The 20,328-nt window shown below is 37.5% G+C and overlaps 1 protein-coding gene across 1 annotated transcript; it reads left to right on the forward strand.

The window, feature by feature from the left end:
- The first annotated feature begins 360 nt into the window (after window positions 1–360).
- Window positions 361–1,767, forward strand: LOC149829825 (UDP-glycosyltransferase 74F2-like). The gene has a single exon (XM_090015306.1). The coding sequence runs from the start codon at window positions 361–363 to the stop codon at window positions 1,765–1,767; it is 1,407 nt and encodes a 468-aa protein (XP_089871432.1).
- Window positions 1,768–20,328: the final 18,561 nt, after the last annotated feature.

A 20,328-nucleotide genomic window follows, 5' to 3' on the forward strand; every position in this document is an offset into this window, starting at 1 on the left:
AAGAAAAAGACAATGCTCCTAAAAAAAAAAACATGAAAATATACAAAAAAGAAGAAGAAGAGGAAAACATAAAAATGAAGTAAACGATGACTTAGAGGTTCAAACAAACTCTAACATTTGCATTTGATATACTTAAAAAGTATAATAAGCAACAAAACTTCGTATTGGTTTATATTATAACTTCGGTTGAAGCTCGTGATTGGCAAGTTTGTGGTGATTAACTTCCACTCCCCAACTACTACCATTCTGTCATTCTGGGTTCATCTCTCCCTTTGCTCTATAAGAGGCCGATAGGCACTGAAGTTGCAACAGCAGAGAGATTAGAAACTGATAAGGGGAGGCCAAAATATTCATTCAAGGATGGAAGGAGCCACAAGAAGTGAAGCCAAATCCACCTCACCTTTAGTCCTGGTCTTTCCATACCCAACTCAAGGTCACATAAACCCCCTGATCCTGTTTGCAAAGAGGTTAGCCCTTCATGGCATTGAGGTCCGCCATGTTACCATGCCCTACATACTTAGGTCCTTGCTCGGTGCGGCAGACCACCTCTCGGTCCCTACCGAGCTCATCTCCGATGGCTTTGATGAGTCTGGGTTCGCACAATGTGGTGATGGTCGAGTCTACCTGGAACGATTCAAGTCTGTTGGCTCGCGGACGTTGGGTGAGCTACTTGTGCGGCTAGCAGGCAGCGGGCGCCCGGTTAGCTGGATCATCTACGATGCATTTATGCCATGGGTTCTTGATGTAGCAAAGCCTCTAGGGGCGTTTGGGGCTTCGTTTTGCACCCAGTTATGCACAGTGAGTGCCACCTACTACCTTCACCACCATAAGAAGCTGCCCCTACCACCACCAGGGTCCAAGGATTCCATGGTGCATGTGCCTGGCTTACCCTTTTCCTTTGTCAAGTTTGAAGATCTACCTTCTTTCTTCTGCTCCCCTGAGTCATACCCAGGCTACTTGGACATGCTATTGAATCAGTTCTCCAACACTGCAGATTTCTTGCTTCTCAACTCTGTTGAAGATTTGGAAGCTGATGTTCTGGATGCCATGGCCGTCTCCATCCCTTTCAAGCCAGTCGGGCCTATGTTGCCACTGGCACACCTTCATCCTCAACCGTCAAACGATAAGGGACACGACACGAACCTTTGGAAGCCTGCGTCAACCGATGACCTGCTGGCGTGGCTCGACGCCAAGACACCAAGGTCGGTGGTGTACGTGTCATTCGGCAGCTTAGCGGTGCTACGTGGCATGCAGGCCGTGGAGATGGCAGCTGGCCTGCAGGCAGCAGATAAGGACTTCATTTTGGTGGCAAGAGACGGAGAATCGGTGGACTGTATTGAGGGTAGTTTGGAAGCATCAGGTAAGGGGCGTATAGTGACATGGTGCCCACAACCAGAGGTGCTGGCACATGCAGCTACTGGTTGCTTTGTGACCCACTGTGGTTGGAACTCTACACTGGAAGCAATGAGTCTGGGGGTGCCCATGGTGTGCGTGACGCAATGGGGAGACCAACCAATGAATGCCATGTTTGTGCAGGAGGTCTGGGGGGTGGGTTTGAGGGCTAGGGCTGATGAGAAGGGAATCATTGGGAGGAAGGAGATAGAGAGGTGCGTTAGGGAGACGATGGAGGGGGAGAAGGGGCGTCAGATTAGGAGCAATGTGGAGAAATGGAGGGAAGTAATAAAGAAAGCAGTTCAAGAAGGAGGCAGCTCAGACAGAAACATAAAGGAGTTTGTTGCCAAGGTTTTGTCTAACAGTATATTGTGATTAATCTCTCTCTCTCTCTCAGATGCACATGTAGGTTCCTTTTCTGCGACAAATAATATAACATGCCAGTATTTCTCTCTTAATCGTCATTAAATATGTTAGAACAGAGGTGGCCACAAGTACATGACGTACACATGTGGGAAAGTCTCAGAGAATTTTATTTCATCTTAATAATGGTCTGTTACGTATTGCCAAATGCTGTAAATATGGTTTTGGATAAAATAATATTGAAAATCAATTGATTTTCAACTGTTTTGCACTGGACGCCAAATCCCCAAAATTCTTTTGAACGAGAGTTTTGGCATTCGGCTCTTAATCCACCATGATGGGTGGTGGGTATTGAAATTAACAGCAATGGTGACATGATCTCATATAGCTAAAGAACATCTCCCCACGAATGGAGCTTTAAAGTTGGTGATATAAGATTGTTGCCCTTTTATCTCAATGGCATGTTCTTCCAGCCTTTTGAGAGACTTCTTCTGGTTTCCCTGGTGAAAAAATGTTTGACAGGATCTACAAACATTGGAAACCATTTTTTTCATAAGTAAAATGGCTCACGTTAGACATATTTGTTGGCATGCACAAATTTTGAGTTGGTTAGGTGTCATTTGAGTGGGAGTGGTATCTGGTCGCTACGTGTTGCGCGCATTGAATGGAAAGTAAAGGAGTTGGGAGGTCAAGGTTGTGGGTAGGTGCTAATGCAGTTGTGTGCCACATATATATAGAGAGAGGGGTTAAGGGTGTTGTGGGCAGGTGCTAATGCGGTTGTGTGCCACCATATATATATATATATATATATATATATATATATATATATATATATATATATATATATATATATATATATATATATATAGAGAGAGAGAGAGAGAGAGAGAGAGAGAGAGAGTGTGGAGGCCAGGGTTGTGGGTAGGTGCTAATGTGGTTGGGTGGCATATATATATATATATATATATATATATATATATATATATATATATATATATATATATATATATAGAGAGAGAGAGAGAGAGAGAGAGAGGAGTTAAGGCTGTGGAGTGGTGATGTAGTTGGGTGCCACGTAGAGGGAGAGAGACATCTGCATATCCTTCAATTCAACCTCTGTGGTCATGATTGTGGGTAGCTTGAAATTGCCTAAGACTTGCTCTCTCGCCTGCAAATAACGTGTATAGGATCCTATGGCTCGTGAGAAACAAGGAGCTTTATTTGGTCATAAGATTTAAAACATTCTAATTCATACGAAGGTGGACTTTGAAAACCATCAAGTTTTAGTCAAAGATAAACTTCGCCCATAGAGGGTGGTGTATGTTTGCCCCGGATGATTCACTGAATCCCACGTCTGTGTTCGGGGGTCCTAAAAAGCACCACGTATATAAGCACATGGAGCTTGCATTCCCGTGTATGTTGACATCACTCAACATTGGAGTCTGGTGCGGTTGCAAAGACTTAAGTACCCTTTCTTGCTATTCTTGCCATAAAACGACGGTTTGAGAAAATGACAAAAATGTTCTTCATTCAAAAAAGGAAAACAAACGGTTCAAAAAAAAGGACAAACATGTTCTTCATTCAAAAAAGAAAAACAAACGGTTCAAAAAAGGACAAACATGTCCTTCATCCAGAAAGTCGAGGATGATGTTGACTCTTCAAAGTCTACACAGCGAAATGAACCTTAGCCGACGATTCTATGGTGATCCGGCAAAACGATGGTGAGCCGGCGATCCGATGGTTATCCAACGAAACAAACCTAAGCCATCAAAAATATCTGTTTGAACTTTTCATCGTCATCTTCTTCTTCTTCCTTCTCCGTAAAACACTGTAAAACCTCATCTCTCTCTAGAGAAGAAATCAAGGGAGACAAAGAGTTCCCCCTAGAGAAGGCCATGAACATCAATTCTCTCACTCTCTCTCCCTTCTCTTTCTACTTCTGTGCACATCCAGCAGACGATCCTACATTGCTCCATCAAACACCGACTGACCTGCACATTGATTGTAGCATCGTTCAACTTGATGAGTTGTGGAGCCTGATTCATAGTTTTTGCCCTTACAGGAGGGGGTTTGGGGGCTCCTCCCAGCGTGAGTAGCATTATTCAACTTGATGAGTTATGGAGCCTGATTTAGAGTTTTTGCCCTTACAGGAGGGGGTCCGGGGGCTCCCCCCCAGCGCGGGTCCTGCTGCGCGGTCAGCGGGCGGGGGTCTAGGGGGGGCGCCCCTGGTGGGGGGCAGCGCTCCTCGGACCAATTTTTTTTGGGGCCTTGTATAATTTTTTTATTTTCTTTCCCTCTTTTAAATATCGAAAAAGAGCAATAAAGCATTTTGTTTAGTCGTGGAGCTCATGTTTCCTTCGGTTGTTTCTTGCTCGAGGTTTTCGTAACACCCCTTCCCACAATTTTTCTATTTTTTTTCTTTCCCATGATTTTTTCAATGACTCCCCTACAACGATTTTTAGTGTTGTCAGGTCTTCAACGAGCCCCACAGCGATTTATAGTGTTGTTCAGTCTTCCAACAATGATTTATAGTATTGTCGGGCCTTCTTACAACGATTTGTAGTGTTTTCGGGTCTCCAACGAGCCCCACAATGATTTATAGTGTTATCTGGCCTTCCACCCGCGCCGGGGGGGGGAGCCCCTGGACCCCCCTCTTGTAAGGGCAAAAACTCTAAATCAGGCTTCACAACTCATCAAGTTGAATGATGCTAGCCACGCTGGGAGGAGCCCTCAAACCCCCTCCTGTAAGGGCAAAAACTATGAATCAGGCTCCACAACTCATCAAGTTGAATGATGCTACCCACGCTGGGAGGAGGGCAAAAACTATGAATTATGCTCCACAACTCATCAAGTTGAACGATGCTATCCACGCTGGGAGGAGCCCCCAAACCCCCCTCCTGTAAGGGCAAAAACTCTGAATCAGGCTCCACAACTCATCAAGTTGAATGATGTTATCCACGCTGGGAGGAGCCCCCAAACCCTTTTCCTGTAAGGGCAAAAACTCGAAATCAAGCTCCACAACTCATCAAGTTGAATGATGCTACCCACGCTGGGAGGAGCCCTCAGACCCCCCCTTTTGTAAGGGTAAAAACTCTGAATCAGGCTCCACAACTCTTCAAGTTGAATGATGCCACCCACGCTGAGAGGAGCCTCCAGACCCCTCTCCTGTAAGGGTAAAAACTCTGAATCAGGATCCACAACTCATTTAGTTGAATGATGCTACCCACGCTGGGAGGAGCCCCAAAACCCTTCTTCTGTAAGGGTAAAAACTCTGAATCAGGCTCCACAACAGTCAATGTGCAGGTCAGTCGATGCTTGATGGAGCAATGTAGGATCTTCTGCTAGATGTGCACAAAAACAAAAAGACAAGGGAGAGAGTGTGTGATAAGGTTGATATTCATGGCCTCCTCCATGAGAGATTTCTTTCTTCGATAATCCTGCAGTGCAGAGACTGGGTCTTAAATAATCATCTTCTGGGCACTTAAGTCTTTACAACCACTCCTTTTCTAGAATCGTCATTTTTTTTGGCACCAATGGAGGAGAGGGTACTTAAGTCTTTGCAATTGCATCAAACTCCAACACTAATTAATGCTGACAAACATGGGGATACGAGACGCACATGCTTAAATACATGGTGCTCATTGGGACCCCCGAACACAAGATGTAGCTAACTGCCCTCTTCAGGGGAGAACATATAACCTGCTTCGCCAAAATTATGATCGAAAACATTAGTAACGGGGAGAGAAAAAAAAGCCGTGTAGTTTTCTACAACAAATCGAAATAATCCAAAGTTGGCCACCTCATACAGAAGACGCCAATTGAGAGTTTTGTGGACGCTAAAAGAGAAAAACAAAAGAAAAAACAAAAGGAGAAGAAGTTTTGTGAATGCTGAACTAAAAAAAAAAAAGAAAACAAAAAAGATAAGAATAACTTGAAAGTAAAAGAAAAGATGCATGGTTGGTGTCTAGTCTAATATATATATATATATATATATATATATATATATATATATATATATATATATATATATATATATATAAAAGCTTGGTTTTTTTTCTTAAGTTGTTTTTAGGAGAATAGTGAAAAAAGTGTGAGAGGAGGAGAGGTTAGGTCTGCCCACACCTCCTAGACCAATGAATGATTGTTTTTCACCTCTCATTGAGATCAATACAAGGTTGTCTCTTCTTGGACATTGTAGTGGGTTCTCCACCTCTCATAAAGACCAATAGCATTGGTGAATGTCACCATATCCAATAAAGATGACCCACAACTCATTGGACTAATGCGAGTTGTCTTCATTGGGTCCAATGAGAGGTGTCCCACCTCCTACCATCCCAATAGGTCATCACCTCATTTTTAGCCAATGAGCTATCATTTGGATCCATAAGTTAGAATTGGAAGATTCAAACTCACAATAACAAAATATATAAAAAAAATGAATCGTGAGTCAAAGAAAGAGGATCCAAATCCATAAAAACAAAAGCATAATATTGAGATGATTTTCAAAAATAAAAAAATTTAAATACCCAAAACTTATTTTTGAGCAAAATATTATTGAACACGCTAAACTATAAATTCCAAAAATTCTAAAATAGGCACTTTCATCTTACAACTTCATTTAAGCTGGGGCATGAGCTCGGTTGGTGCGTTTAGGTTTGCCATTGTTCTTTTCCGAAATGTGTCTTCATCACGTTCTCCTCAAGCTTTCTCAGATGTGCTACATCAATGAGATAACAAATTATAGTGTATTTGAAGTATGGAGGTTAAAGTTTTTTGTGTCCAAATCGACACTACACATATCAGTATTCAGATGAGCTAATCCTAGAATTAGAATTGGTAAATGTAATACCCGATTTTTGTTGAATATTAATATCTAAGGTAATGAATATTTTTTGCAACCTATTTTATGGCTTTTGAATACATGGTTTTAACCACATCGAAATTCTAAAAAGAATGCAAGTGATTTCATCAAAATCGGAGCTTATAAGTTTGCAAAACATGCCTGGCAACCTCAAGGGAAAAATCATAATATTGAAGGTCAATTTTATGAGTTTTGGATACTTGGTTGCATTCGCATCGAAAAACCAAGAAAAACGATTTTGATTTCATCAAAATCAAAGTTAAAATGCATTCAGAACATGCTCAACACGTGTCAAGGGTAAAATTTTTATTTTTATAAATATTGCAAGACATTTATGACCAATAAGGTCATTTTCATCCATTCCCTAGTTGACTGAGTCAGTCAACTAGGTTTTGTGAATTAAGGGGGCATTAATGTACCTTAATATATATACACTATATATGTATCACTTAATCCAAACTAGGTTTAGTTAGTGTAACTAAGTATTCACTTAGTTAGTGTAACTAAGTGATTGACCAACTAGTTCAGTTGAACTGGTTGGGCCAGCTGGACCTAGGGTTGGATCATCAAGATTCAACCCATCGACTCATTTTTACTAGAGCACGGAGGCGTCTATTGTTTTGGGTCCCATGGTATTGCTTAAGTATACAAGTGTTGAACTTATTCAACACTTGTATATGGTCAGCCCAAACGTGACCCCTTTGGTGTTGCCATTTGGCAACACCAAGGCTCACTCTTTGTCCCATAAATAGGACCAGTCCCCCCCTCCTTCAACCCACTTCTCTCCTCCTTATTTCCTCCCTCTCCCATATCAACCACCTTCCCCTCCCTCACCACCAAATTTGGTGGCTGCCCAGCCACCTTCACCTATACGTTCCATTTTGCTCACCCGATGTGACCCTACTCCCTACACACACACCTTACCACCACCCAATTGAGCCAGTTGCACCCATCTGGCCCGACCCACTTGCCTAGTCTGCCATATTTAAACCTTGCCCGGACAGCACCCACGCCTATTCCCCCTCACTAAGCTCGACATCTTTAACCCAGCTCAGTCTAACACCCTTTTGACCACTCAATTCAATCCAAACCTCTTTTGGTCTTGTCCTCGGCTAAGCCCACTCCACGTTTCAGCCACTCACCTCACTGTTCTGAGTTCTCTCGACCTGCATACCAAATTCACCTCACTTATATAGCCAATTGTTCTCTCCTATTTGGCGACCTGATTCGGTCAGAGTACGACCATCGCCACCTCGACTCGGGTTAACTTTGCCAACACGGTCAGCTTCACCTTTGCACATCAAAGAGTATCTTGGAGGAAAATTCCCCTGATTTTTTTTGAAATTTTCTATTTCTTATCGTTGCACCCTACAAAGTAAGATCTATCCAAATGTGTGTGGATTTTGAATATTTAAACATATTTTGGAAGCGTACATGTTCGCTTATATTATGCATGACGTATTCATTTTGTCTCATGAATATATATATAAATATATATATATATATATATATATATATATATATATATATATATATATATATATATATATATATATACATTGGATTTCAAGTAAAGTAATTGTGACATGTGTCATACTTTAAATAAAACAAGTATTTCAAATAAAATAATAAGTTTTGGTACGTATAATATTTGGAATAAAATAATTATATTTCAAATAAAATAATAGTTTTGGTATATACTATATACTTTGAGAAAAAAATATTATATGTTAAATAAAATAAATAGTCATGCGTACATCCCTTTTGAATAAAATAATATATATATATATATATATATGTATCAAGCTTCAAATAAAACAATCATTCTCTGAACAAAATAATATAGGCATATGCATTATGTTTCAAACAAAATAGTAGTTTTTGTACACATTACACTACTCCAAATAAAATATTACTTTCTGCTTACATTTTCGCTTATTCGCCTTTCTAAGATAAAAATATTTGAAGCATGCATGGAACAATGTGCATCTCCGCTTATTTCAAGAATAGAGCTTTGAGTTCAGAAAACCCTACTGACAATAAAATAGTTTGCACCAAAACTAGTTACGACCCAAAAGAGACCAAGGTTCTAGAAACTTTTTCGGTACATAATAGTGTGTAGGGCATACTTTTGTTCTGGGATTAGCTCGTGTACGAGCTTGAAATAAAATAATTTTCAAAGTGTGGAACAAGCAATATCAGATAAATAAAACATGTTGGTGTGATTTTTATGAAATAGATTTTTAAAATAATATTTTTAATAAAAACAGTGTGAAAGTCACACACCAAATAATAAAGACCGGCTCACACTAGTGGTGGAGTCCGGGTCGATCTCAAAAAATGGGAGAAACACTTTGTATTCCACATAAAACAAAGTTACTCTTTATTAGCTTGAAAAATAAAAGAATTAATTAATTAATTAACTAAGAGTATGACTCTCTGTGAAGGGCTTAAATAAATAAATAAATGGTTTTATTATAGACTCAATGAATTAAATAAATAAAATAAAATAAATCTTAATCTAAAAATAAAAGAAAAGGTCTTTAGTGCTCGAAGCTTCTAGTCCCTTTTTATCTTCACTGCTTCCCTTCTTTGTTTCTTCATCATTGGTTTTTAGTCTTGAAGGGCTCTCTGAGGAGCCTGAAGGGCCTTTTAAGAAAACCTTTTGGGGCACTCAGAAGGTTCTTCGAGGGCACTTTCGAGGGCTCACCTCACATCTGAATGCTTCCCTGCAAGAATAAAAAGACAAAACACAAAATAAAGTACAAAAGCTTATAGACAAAAATTCAATGTTAGTTTCAGCCAAAAATCACAAAAACATGAAATAAAATATCATGAAAAAACTCATAACATGTAACTACCCACTACACTAAAAGATAAAATAGTAAAACTAGCTACTAACAAGAAACTAAGTAACTAAAGATAAAAAAAGTAATTAAACTAATATGAATAACTAATCACTAATCTAACATAAATAACTATAACTAACTAATGAATAAAGTAAGCACTAACAATAACAAATAAAACAATGCTAACCGAATTCTAATGCTCAACTAAAGCTAACAATTAAACTAATGACAAATAACAAAAACATGTTGTATGGATTTCAACGCCTAAAAACAATGATAATGATAAACATCAACCAATGCTAAGTATTCTAATTAACTAATTATTAAATAAAACTAAGAATCAGCTAATAAGTATTTAATTAAAACTAAACTATTGCAACTACTGAATTGAAATCAACAATTCACAAACTAACATGCATTAAACTACAACTACCTAACGAATTGAATAAGATAAACTACAAAACAACACAGTTATTCTAAAAAGAATGCAGCTACTGCTTTATCAAATACATGAAAATCGACAAAACCTAAATCGGCTACCATTATTTAATCTAAACTAAATTTTAACTAAAATAATTTATAAAAGTAAACTAATTAATTCTACTAACCACAACAACTAACATGAATTAAAATTAAGAACTACTAAAAAATGACTATCTACTTTGGCACGCAAATCAAGAAAACATCTACACTAAATTATTTGCTACTTTTTTTTCCTTTTTTTGATATTTTCATATGCAAGAAATAAGCTCAACTAAATTAAATGCAAGAAATATGCAATGAATAAATAACTACATGCAATGATATGATAAATGCCATGCAAAAATTAAAACTAAAACTATGGAGATGGGGGAGAAGAAACGTACCTTCCAGTCCATCTCCGATGGAGGGGTTGAGAAAATGAAAGTGATTTTTACCTTAGAGATTCACGTGCCTTCGTCAACCAAGGCAAAAAGAACCGGTGATAGAAAAATGTTAGAAGCATGATGAATCAAAGGGAGAAAGGAAGAGAAAGAAAGTTAGAACCGGTTGAGAACGAAAAGGAGGAGGAAGAGAAGAGAAGAGAAGAGAAGAGGAGAGGGAGAAGAGGCATGTGTTTTCTCAGAAGGGAAAAATGTTGGTTGCAGCTTGAAAACTATTATTTATACTAAGTATTAGGTTAAAACATATTTTTTTTATGAAAGTCCAAAAAACTTTCAGAAATTCCAAAATAGGTCTTCTCTAGAAAATGTATTTTTCTAAAAAAAATACTTCTAAATTAATTAAGATTAATTCACTAAAAACTAATCTAATTAAACTACAAATTAAAAACTTCTAAACTAAACAAAACACTAAAACACGTATGGCAAGTTCTGAAATATGAATTTTTTTGATATTTTCAATTTTAATACAATTTCTTGAAAATAACGATAAGATTGAGTTTTTAATGCAATTTTCACTGGATCATGCATAAAATAATGTGAATAAAATATAAAAATATATGCATGATCAAATTCCTCCATGCTTATGGTTTGCTAGTCCTCGAGCAAACTGACCCTGAATAACAAAAAGCAAAAAACAAACTAAACAAATAAAAAACCTATCTCACTATAGTAGGAATCATGGTTGCATTTAGCGTATGCAACAAGCCCTTTAAACTCTTGGGTTACCCCAATGGATGAGTAAGGTCTTGTGAGGGTTTGCAGTGATGCTACCCACAAACATCTCTGTCATGTATGCATAAAAATTTAACTTAAAAAAGCATTAGGTAGTTAAGGAGTTTGTTTTCACAAATATTTTATGCCATTACACTTTCAAAATTATGTTGGAGCCTTTTACATGCCACCATAGAATAAAACCTTTTCTTTTACTTTTATAAATATCATAATCATTCATGCTTTATTCTTAGAAAATCAAATATATACATGTCATTATTTATTTATCCTCACTCATATGTTTTCTACACTATTTTTTTTTCAATATTTATTCCTAAGCAGTGAACTTTTTCTTTCTTTTTTTTCAGATTTTTAATTTTCTACACTTTTTCTTTCTTGCTGATAAGCACTATTTCAAATTTTCAATTTTTGTGACCCATGTAACGAGATTTGGGTCAGTGACTCCTAGGCCAGACAACCTTAAGGCACCAGATACAAAGTATCCCTTAGACTTAATTGCTTGAGTCACTAGACCTTCAATTTTAATAGTTTTACGTATAGCTTGCTTCTTGTCATGTGCAATGTCAACATCTATTAGGCTATTTATAAACTCCATGTAACGGGCTTTCGGGTCGGTGGCTCCCAAACCAGATGGCTTTAGGGCACCAGGTGTAAACACCCCTCAGGCTCTATTTGCTCAAACAAAATAGGTCACATATATTAACTTAGACAAAGAAGTGAGTTCTTTCGTTATCCTTTTTGACATGGGAATCAAACACCTCAACTTGTGTATTAGCCCAGCTACTAGAAAATACGAAGAGATCAAGCAACTAAACGTATGCTCATTTTCACTTTTTGAGCTCCTATTTTTTTATGTTGTTCATTTGCTTAGTTTTTTTTTTCAAAAATAAACTATGCATATTCATACTTGTGATTCAAAATAAACTCTAACATGCATCAATCGTCATTTCTTTGAAATCCATATAAATAACCATGTTTTTCTAGATCAGTGTCAGAAAAAAAAAATTGTGGGGCTTAAAAATTCTCTAAAAACCTTAGATTATGTAAATCATTCATATAAGGTCAAACTCATTCTTTAAAAGCCCAATTTTTATGAGTTTTCATCAATGTGCAAGTACAAAGACAAAAAAACTTTGGGTGTGCAAACTACACCCTCTCCCAAGCTTGAATGACACTGTCCTCAGTGCCACTCCCCCATGCTTGCATGAAACTATATGAATGCACATGAGAAACAGAAAAAATAAGAGGAAAGTAGATCCACACTGTGAAATCTTACCTGATATTGCTCTGTACTGGCTCTATAGAGATTTCACCTGTCTCAATGTTTACAACTCATAAAAATACACAAGATGCAATGCATACATGATCTAATATTTATGCTCATGAACAAAGAAAGTGACAAAAAAATAGCAAAACTACTAATATCACAATACTAATATGGGTTGCCTCCCATAGAGCGCTAAATTTTACGTCTTCAGCCAGACGGATCTCTTGTGACCCTTCATCGTCCATGAGATCAATGGACGTGAAGTCGTGCTCAATCAGGAGGTCTGAGAAAAATAGTTTTATCTATGACCCTACCCACAATATTTCCTCCAACTCTACTCATCTAGACTTTGCAATGGCTCTCTAGCATGCTAAAAACTAGCTTAGTCTCCACGTGAAGACTATCCTCACATGATGTTGAGCCATAAACTAAATATCTACCTATACAACCATCCAACTGCGGATCAGATTGCTTTCATTGAACGTCCATCACATGAAAGCATTCATCATTTCATTTCGCTCTCGTGGCAACATAAAAAATGTTTATGCACAAATGCTTATTGCCAAAAGAAACATCCATCTTCCCAGTACGACAATCAATACGAGCATTGGCAGTGACCAAGAATGGTCTGCCAAGAATGATGAAGGTCTGGTTAGCGACATTAGTGCCCTCTTTGTCCAGAACGAGAAAATCAATAGGAAAATAAAAGTCATCGACTTTGACTAACACATCTTCCAAGATTTTTTAAGGAATCTTGGTAGACCTGTCGGCCAACTGCAAGATGGTCGTCGTGGGCTTTAAATCCTCAATCCCAAAAATATCATAAAGGGAACTCGACAATATATTCACACTTGCCCCAAGATCGAGCAATACACGCTCGATTTGCTCGATGGCCATGTTCCCTATGACACAAGAGATGATCGGTGCCCCAGGATCCTTCAGTTTAGGTGGGGCTTGATGTCGAAACACAGAGCTCACCTGCTCAGTCAGAAAGATCTTCTTGGGCAACAACCTTGATTTTCTTTTCTGGCTGCAAAGTTTCTTAAGAAACTTTGCACAGTCGGACACTTGTTGGATGACGTCAAGCAGAGAGAGGTTTCTGTGAACATGCCTAAATATCTCAAGCTTTTCGTGTATTTTAGCCCCCTGCTTGCCAAAATCATTCAGTTTTTCCAAAGCTTCAAAAAAAAAAGGGTTCTAGAAATATATGAAAGAGAAGGCATAGGTCATGGGCCCTGCCCGCTTTCCTTGGACCTGGTAGGAGAGATCGACTGGTCAATAGGTCTGTCACTGGGGTCTCAAGTCTTCTCCTGAATAGGGTGGAGTTCCTTCCCACTCCAAAGAGTCATAATAGAGTTGGCCCACTCTTGATGAGACTATGTGAGATGCAGGCCATGGTGCATGAGTTCTTTACCCCTCGGGTTAACAACCGACTGACTTAAGAGGCTTTCTTCTTTTTGCCTGCTCAAAGCCTCAGCCAACTGTCATATCTGGGTTTTTAGCTTCGCTATTGATTGTGTATGGGAACTGAAGTTGGTCTTGATGATAGAAAAGGCCTCGAGAAGCTTCTCCTGGAAAGATTGACTCGATGTGAGCTCCTGAGGAGAAGGCAAGCTAAGCTGAGGAGGGCATGTGGGAATGTGGACCACAGGTAACCTTGTGGAGGGTTACTCAGTTTGTGTTATATCTGGGAAGACAAATGAGGTATGGCTTGTAGATTGCTCAACGTAAAGTTGGGGTGATTTCGCCATCCCAGGTTATAGGTGGGTGCATATGGATCATGCACTGGTCTGGCGAAATATTGGGCAACACTTAGTTGCTTCTAAACGAATTCAGGATAGAGCGGCATTGTCGAACAGTCGGAAACATTGTTTGTAGGGCTAGCGCATAGGTCACACACTTTTTTCTAAGTGATTTAATGAAGTTGGGTTTGACAGTAATTGATCAACTTTCCTGGTCAACTAACTTTGATTTGCAATTCATGTTCGGAACATATGTGGTCCTATCAAGTCTCGATGATAGGGCATGGTGCATAACATTTTCACTCAACATTTCAAATAGGGCCCATGCCTCGTCCTCGCTCTTGAGCATGAACGTGCCCCTGCACGAAGAATCAACCATCTGCCTGTCCTTGTCGGTCATGTCATTATAAAAGTACTGCACTAATTGCCAATAAGCCACCTGGTGGTGAGGGCACTTCCAGAGAAGATCTTTCATCCTCTCCCAAGTCTCATGAAATTGTTCTCCCTCAATCTGAGAAAAGCTCGTGATGGCTTTTCAAAACTGGTTCGTCTTACCAATTGAGAAGTATTTCTTGAGAAATTCTCACTGCATGTATTCCCAAGTGCTAATTTGAATCGTATCTAAGGCCTTCAGTCAGTGCTTGGCTTTGTCCTTGAGGGAGAATATGAACAACATCAACATCAATGAGTCATCCTCAAAATTATTGATTCACACTATAGAGCAGATCTCGAGGAACTCATCGAGATGATAGTAGGAGTCTTTATTGCTAATGCCATAAAAGGATGGTAACATTTGGATTATACTGGCCTTGATCTCAAATTGTGGTACTCCTACAACAGGTCTAGCGATGCAGGAGTATATTCATTGGAAATGAAATACTCCCTTAAATGACGGGTCAACTGGTGATCCTCCGCCATGGGGTCGGATCGACGGGCTCTCCTAATAATAGTCTCAGGGTCCTCAATTGGCTCAACAAGCTCGGGGTCAAGCGAGCGTCGCCCTTGCATACACATCAGGGTAGATCGGTGTAGCTTCCCTTCTTTGTTTCTTCATCATTGGGTTTTAGTCTTAAAGGGCTCTCGGAGGGGCCTGAAGGGCCTTTTAAGAAAATCTTTTGAGGCACTCAGAAGGTTCTTCGAGGGCACTTTCGAGGGCTCACCACACGTCTAAATGCTTCCCTACAAGAATAAAAAGACAAAACACAAAATAAAGTACAAAAGCTCATAAACAAAAATTCAATGTTAGTTTCAGCCAAAAATCACAAAAACATGAAATAAAATATCATGAAAAAACTCATAACATGTAACTACCCACTACACTAAAAGATAAAATAGTAAAACTAACTACTAACAAGAAACTAAGTAACTAAAGATGAAGAAAGTAATTAAACTAATATGAATAACTATAACTAACTAATGAATAAAGTAAGCACTAACAATAGCAAATAAAACAATGCTAACTGAATTATAATGCTTAATTAAAGCTAAAAATTAAGCTAACAATTAAACTAATGACAAATAACAAAAACGTGTTGTATGGATTTCAACACCTAAAAACAATGATAATGATAAGCGTCAACCTATGCTAAGTATTCTAATTAACTAATTATTAAATAAAACTAAGAATCAGCTAATAAGTATTTAATTAAAACTAAACTATTGCAACTACTCAATTAAAATCAACGATTTACAAACTAACATGCATTAAACTACAACTACCTAACAAATTGAATAAAATAAAATAAACTACAGAACAACACGGTTATTCTAAAAAGAACGCAGCTACTGCTTTATCAAATACATGAAAATCGACAAAACCTAAATCGGCTAGCATTACTTAATCTAAACTAAATTTTAACTAAACTAATTAATAAAAGTAAACTAATTAATTCTACTAACAACAGCAACTAACATGAATTAAAATTAAGAACTACTAAAAAAATGACTCTACTTTGGCATGCAAATCGAGAAAAATAGCTACACTAAACTATTTGCTACTTTTTTTTCTTTTTTTTTTATATTTTTAGATGCAAGAAGTAAACTAAACTAAATTAAATGCAAGAAATATGCAATGAATAAATAACTATATGCAATGATATGATGAATGCCATGCAAAAACTAAAACTAAAACTACGGAGATGGGAGAGAAGAAACGTACTTTCCGGTCCGTCTTCGACGGAGGGGTTGAGAAAATGAAAGTGATTTTTACCTTAGAGATACACATGCCTCTGTCGACCAAGGCAAGAAGAATCGGTGATAGAAAAACGTTAGAAGCAAGATGAATCAAAGGGAGAAAGGAAGAGATCGAGGAAGAACCTATTGAGAACGAAGAGAAGGAGGAAGAGAAGAGAAGAGAAGAGGGAGAAGAGGCTTGCGTTTTCTCAGAAGGGAAAAATGTGGGCTGCAGCTTGAAAACTATTATTTATACTAAGTATTAGGTTAAAATACATTTTTCTATGGAAGTCCAATTTTTTTTAGAAATTCCAAAACAGGTTTTTTCTAGAAAACTTGTTTTAAAAAAAATACTTCTAGACTAATTAAAATTAATTCACTAAAAAATATTCTAATTAAACTATAGATTTAAAACTTCTAAACTAAACAAAACACTGAAAGATACATGGCAAGTTCTAAAATATGTGATTTTTTGATATTTTCAATTTCAATGCGGTTTCTTGAAAATAATGATAGGACTGAGTTTTTAATTTTATTTTTCACTGGATCATGCATAAAATAGTGTGAATAAAATGCAAAAATATATGCATGATCACATGCCTACACACAAAACTTAAGATATTGATCTGCCACATTGGCAAAATGCTTGAATATATAGAGTAAGTACTGATTGGGTCAGGTACACATACATAACTTTGGTTATTACCTGAAACATGGATACTTGGATTACTGAATCCCCATTCTTGCCTACATAGTGTAAGGTACTTAAAATAATTCTTGTAATAAAAATAACCCTTCTGACCAATTTTGTTATGATCTCTACCTTAAAGATGGTAAATGGTACAACCTCAAGTGATTCTGTTCCGATTTTTTGGAGCGAGGCGTCCCAGTAGTCTCCATTCACTCGTAGGTCTACGGAGGCTGAGGCTATCTATGTATCCTATGTGATAGATCCCCAACTACTGTAGTAGTCTAGGATGCATCATAATTTCTGTTTTGCCTTAGCAGTGATTCTCCCAGTCACGAACTGCCCACTTTGGGTTCGCTATAGTCAAGTACCCGAGTTTAAAACATCTGAGAATAATACACCCACGGAATACCTCGAATGTTTGTGATAGTCTTCCCCCATGTACCAGGGTGGATGGTTAATTATTGAAACAAAGGCCCTTTTTAGTCATAGTTTAAAATGAAAATATGCCTTAATTATGCAAACAATTATGTTCTATATTCTGCCTTACTTTTTAGTAAAAATGCTTTATCTGAATTGACTGAATATATTTAATATTCTGAATTACCAAAATTGATATAGACTTATCAGACTATCAAAAGTCTGACTCTTTAATGAGTTTTTGTTCAGGTATAGGTCAGTGAATGCAGCGGGGAAAAAGCGACATCGAAGAACTAGTACTCTTCAGAGGATCTAGGGACTAGCTTGGGACTTTTGTTTATAATATTTTGTATTCTCAAGTTTTGAACTATATGTACATTTTGTCAAAATGATGTAATAATATTTTGGTTTTCACTCTGATAATAGCTTTGTCCTATTTAAACCTTGTGGTTCGCTCAAAATTTTTAAAACCGGACTCAATATTAAATCATTTTCAGTTGTCAATATTTAAAAAAAATCAAAATTTTTGATAAAATTTCGGAGAATCACACTAAATACCATGATATAATTATGCACATGGATAGGCCCCCATCCATTTCATTAATAAAACCTAAAAGGAATTACACTGATCTTCCAACTACAAAGCATATCCAAGAATTACATTCAAATAAAAGAAAATAAGTATCGATACCATATTGCAATCACAGAAGAGAAAATTGAAATAACCACCTTATAATGGACCTTGGACCTTTGATCGTGATATGAGTTTCATGTGTGGTGATCTCTATCTACCTACTATTTTCTTAAAACCCATTGGTCGGGCCCTTTTTCCCAATAGTAGGCACCCCAAACCCTTTAGGAAACCCATCCCCATGGTCCACTTCTTGGACTCCTTCAGTAGAAATTTAATCCCTTACATAATTCTCACCTAAATCAACATCATGAATTTTCTTAGAATTTTCATTTGATATGGCTCTCTCTATAGAAATACAAGACTCCTCATCCTCTAAAATATCCACATTGGAGACTTCTTGATGATGCAGATTGCTCTTTGTAGAATCTTGAATAGGATAAAAAAACTTCCACATTGAACGCCCCCCCCAGCATCAACCTACCATTACTACCATGCATAATAACCTGCCTAAATGTCTCATTATTGATATCTATAATACCAGAAATGTCCTAAATGCGTGAACCATCCACAATAAGATCCTCTACTCTACCGGCTTCACTGAGAACTATCCTCTAAACACCAAATATCATAAGGTTTATCTCCTTCACCATATCAGTGATTTTAGGTTGAAACAAAAGATTCACATTAGAAACATGATTTTCAAGCAATGAATTGAAAATCCTAAATATAAATCAACAGAATTAATATTGTAATTAATTATGAATGCATTAATCCCACCAACATGATCTATTGGATTAGTTCATGGACTATTAGCATTAAACAAAGCTTTATTATCCACTTGAATCTGATTTGAAGCAACTCCATGACTCTAAGATTTTAAAGTAGGAAAGTTGTTAACATCAACACCGCTTTTCAACTCCATTGTTTGGCTCGCTTGGCTTTTTTGGAGTCCACCGATAGGATCACATGATTTGTTAGATTTACCAAATTTAACTAGACATATCTCAATATTACAGTTCCTTGACTGACAGAAGGGACATAATGTAATCAACCTAATAAGATCTAAAAAGTTTAGATATCACCAAAATATTGTTCCATTTCAATCTAAAAAGTCACCTGAGAACTGATCTACAAAGATCAAAAACCTAGTTTTAATTCCTGTATTAATTGTCATCTCAACAAGAACTCAGGCAAAGTGTCAGTTACCTCCAAAGTCGATTTCATTATCAATTAAAATCAGCTGAGCTTCCATAGCTTTAGAAATATGACAAAACAGCAAGTGGAAGGTATATATGTTGGTGAATCCTGTAAACAAACACTGACAAGAAGTGTACCTAAATTCGCCATCGAGTGCGTGTAGGGAATTCGACGTTCTCCTCAACCGGTCGACGCCCACAATGAGCCCAGGCCTTAGGTCGACGGTGAGTAGGACCCTTCTACGATATCAGAATGTGGAATTCTTTTGGCAGAACAGTTGCTACGAATAACTCATCATCTTCGTAGCCTCCTAACCCCTTTATATAATGGGAGATTAAGGCAGTTACGTGAATGTGGTCTCTCCACATTCACGTAACTCCCACCCACTAACCCCATTATTTAGCCACTAATGTGACCCACTAATGGTTGTCAAACCGGGTCACATTGTGGGTTGGACCCTTAACCCATAATGTCCAACATTCTTCCACTTGACCCATTGACACCAAAAGTGTACTAAATCGAGGTGTATACTGTTATCTCGATTTAATTCTTCATGTGGGTTCATATGCCACCCTTTATCACAAGGATGAATCATATGAGTCATGGATATGAACACTCTTTTATGAAATATCATATTCCCATGTACAACGCTATAATTCACCTTCAGTGCTTAGGCATGTAGAAAATTACCTCTATGAATAGGTTGGTCTCTCACCTATTCTATTGGTCCTTTTAATATTGTTATTTTGCTATTCTCTCTAATCCACATGAGAGATTCTTTATGCAAAATCAACAATAACACAAAACCTTAGAGAATCAAAACATAAACACAAATGTGATCACATAATGTATTGTCATACATCAGAAGGAATAAAAAAGACCCATCCCCTTTACATGTTGAGAATACAATCTCGGTGCTAGCTCTTTAGTAAGGGGATCCGCAGTCATTTCCTTCGTACCAATTGTATCAATACATACCAAATGATTCTCAGTCTTTTCTTTAACAACAAAATATTTTAACTCCATGTGTCAACACGATGTTGAGCTCTTGTTGTTATTTGAAAAGGACACGACCGCTTTATTATCAC

The sequence above is a fragment of the Nuphar pumila genome, chromosome 8 (assembly GCF_984573655.1).
Source record: "Nuphar pumila chromosome 8, dmNupPumi1.hap1.1, whole genome shotgun sequence".
NCBI classification, from domain to species: Eukaryota; Viridiplantae; Streptophyta; class Magnoliopsida; order Nymphaeales; family Nymphaeaceae; genus Nuphar; species Nuphar pumila.

Bases quoted from the DNA above. Each gene is read 5' to 3' on its own strand.
- LOC149829825 (XM_090015306.1), top strand. From the start codon at position 361: ATGGAAGGAGCCACAAGAAGTGAAGCCAAATCCACCTCACCTTTAGTC.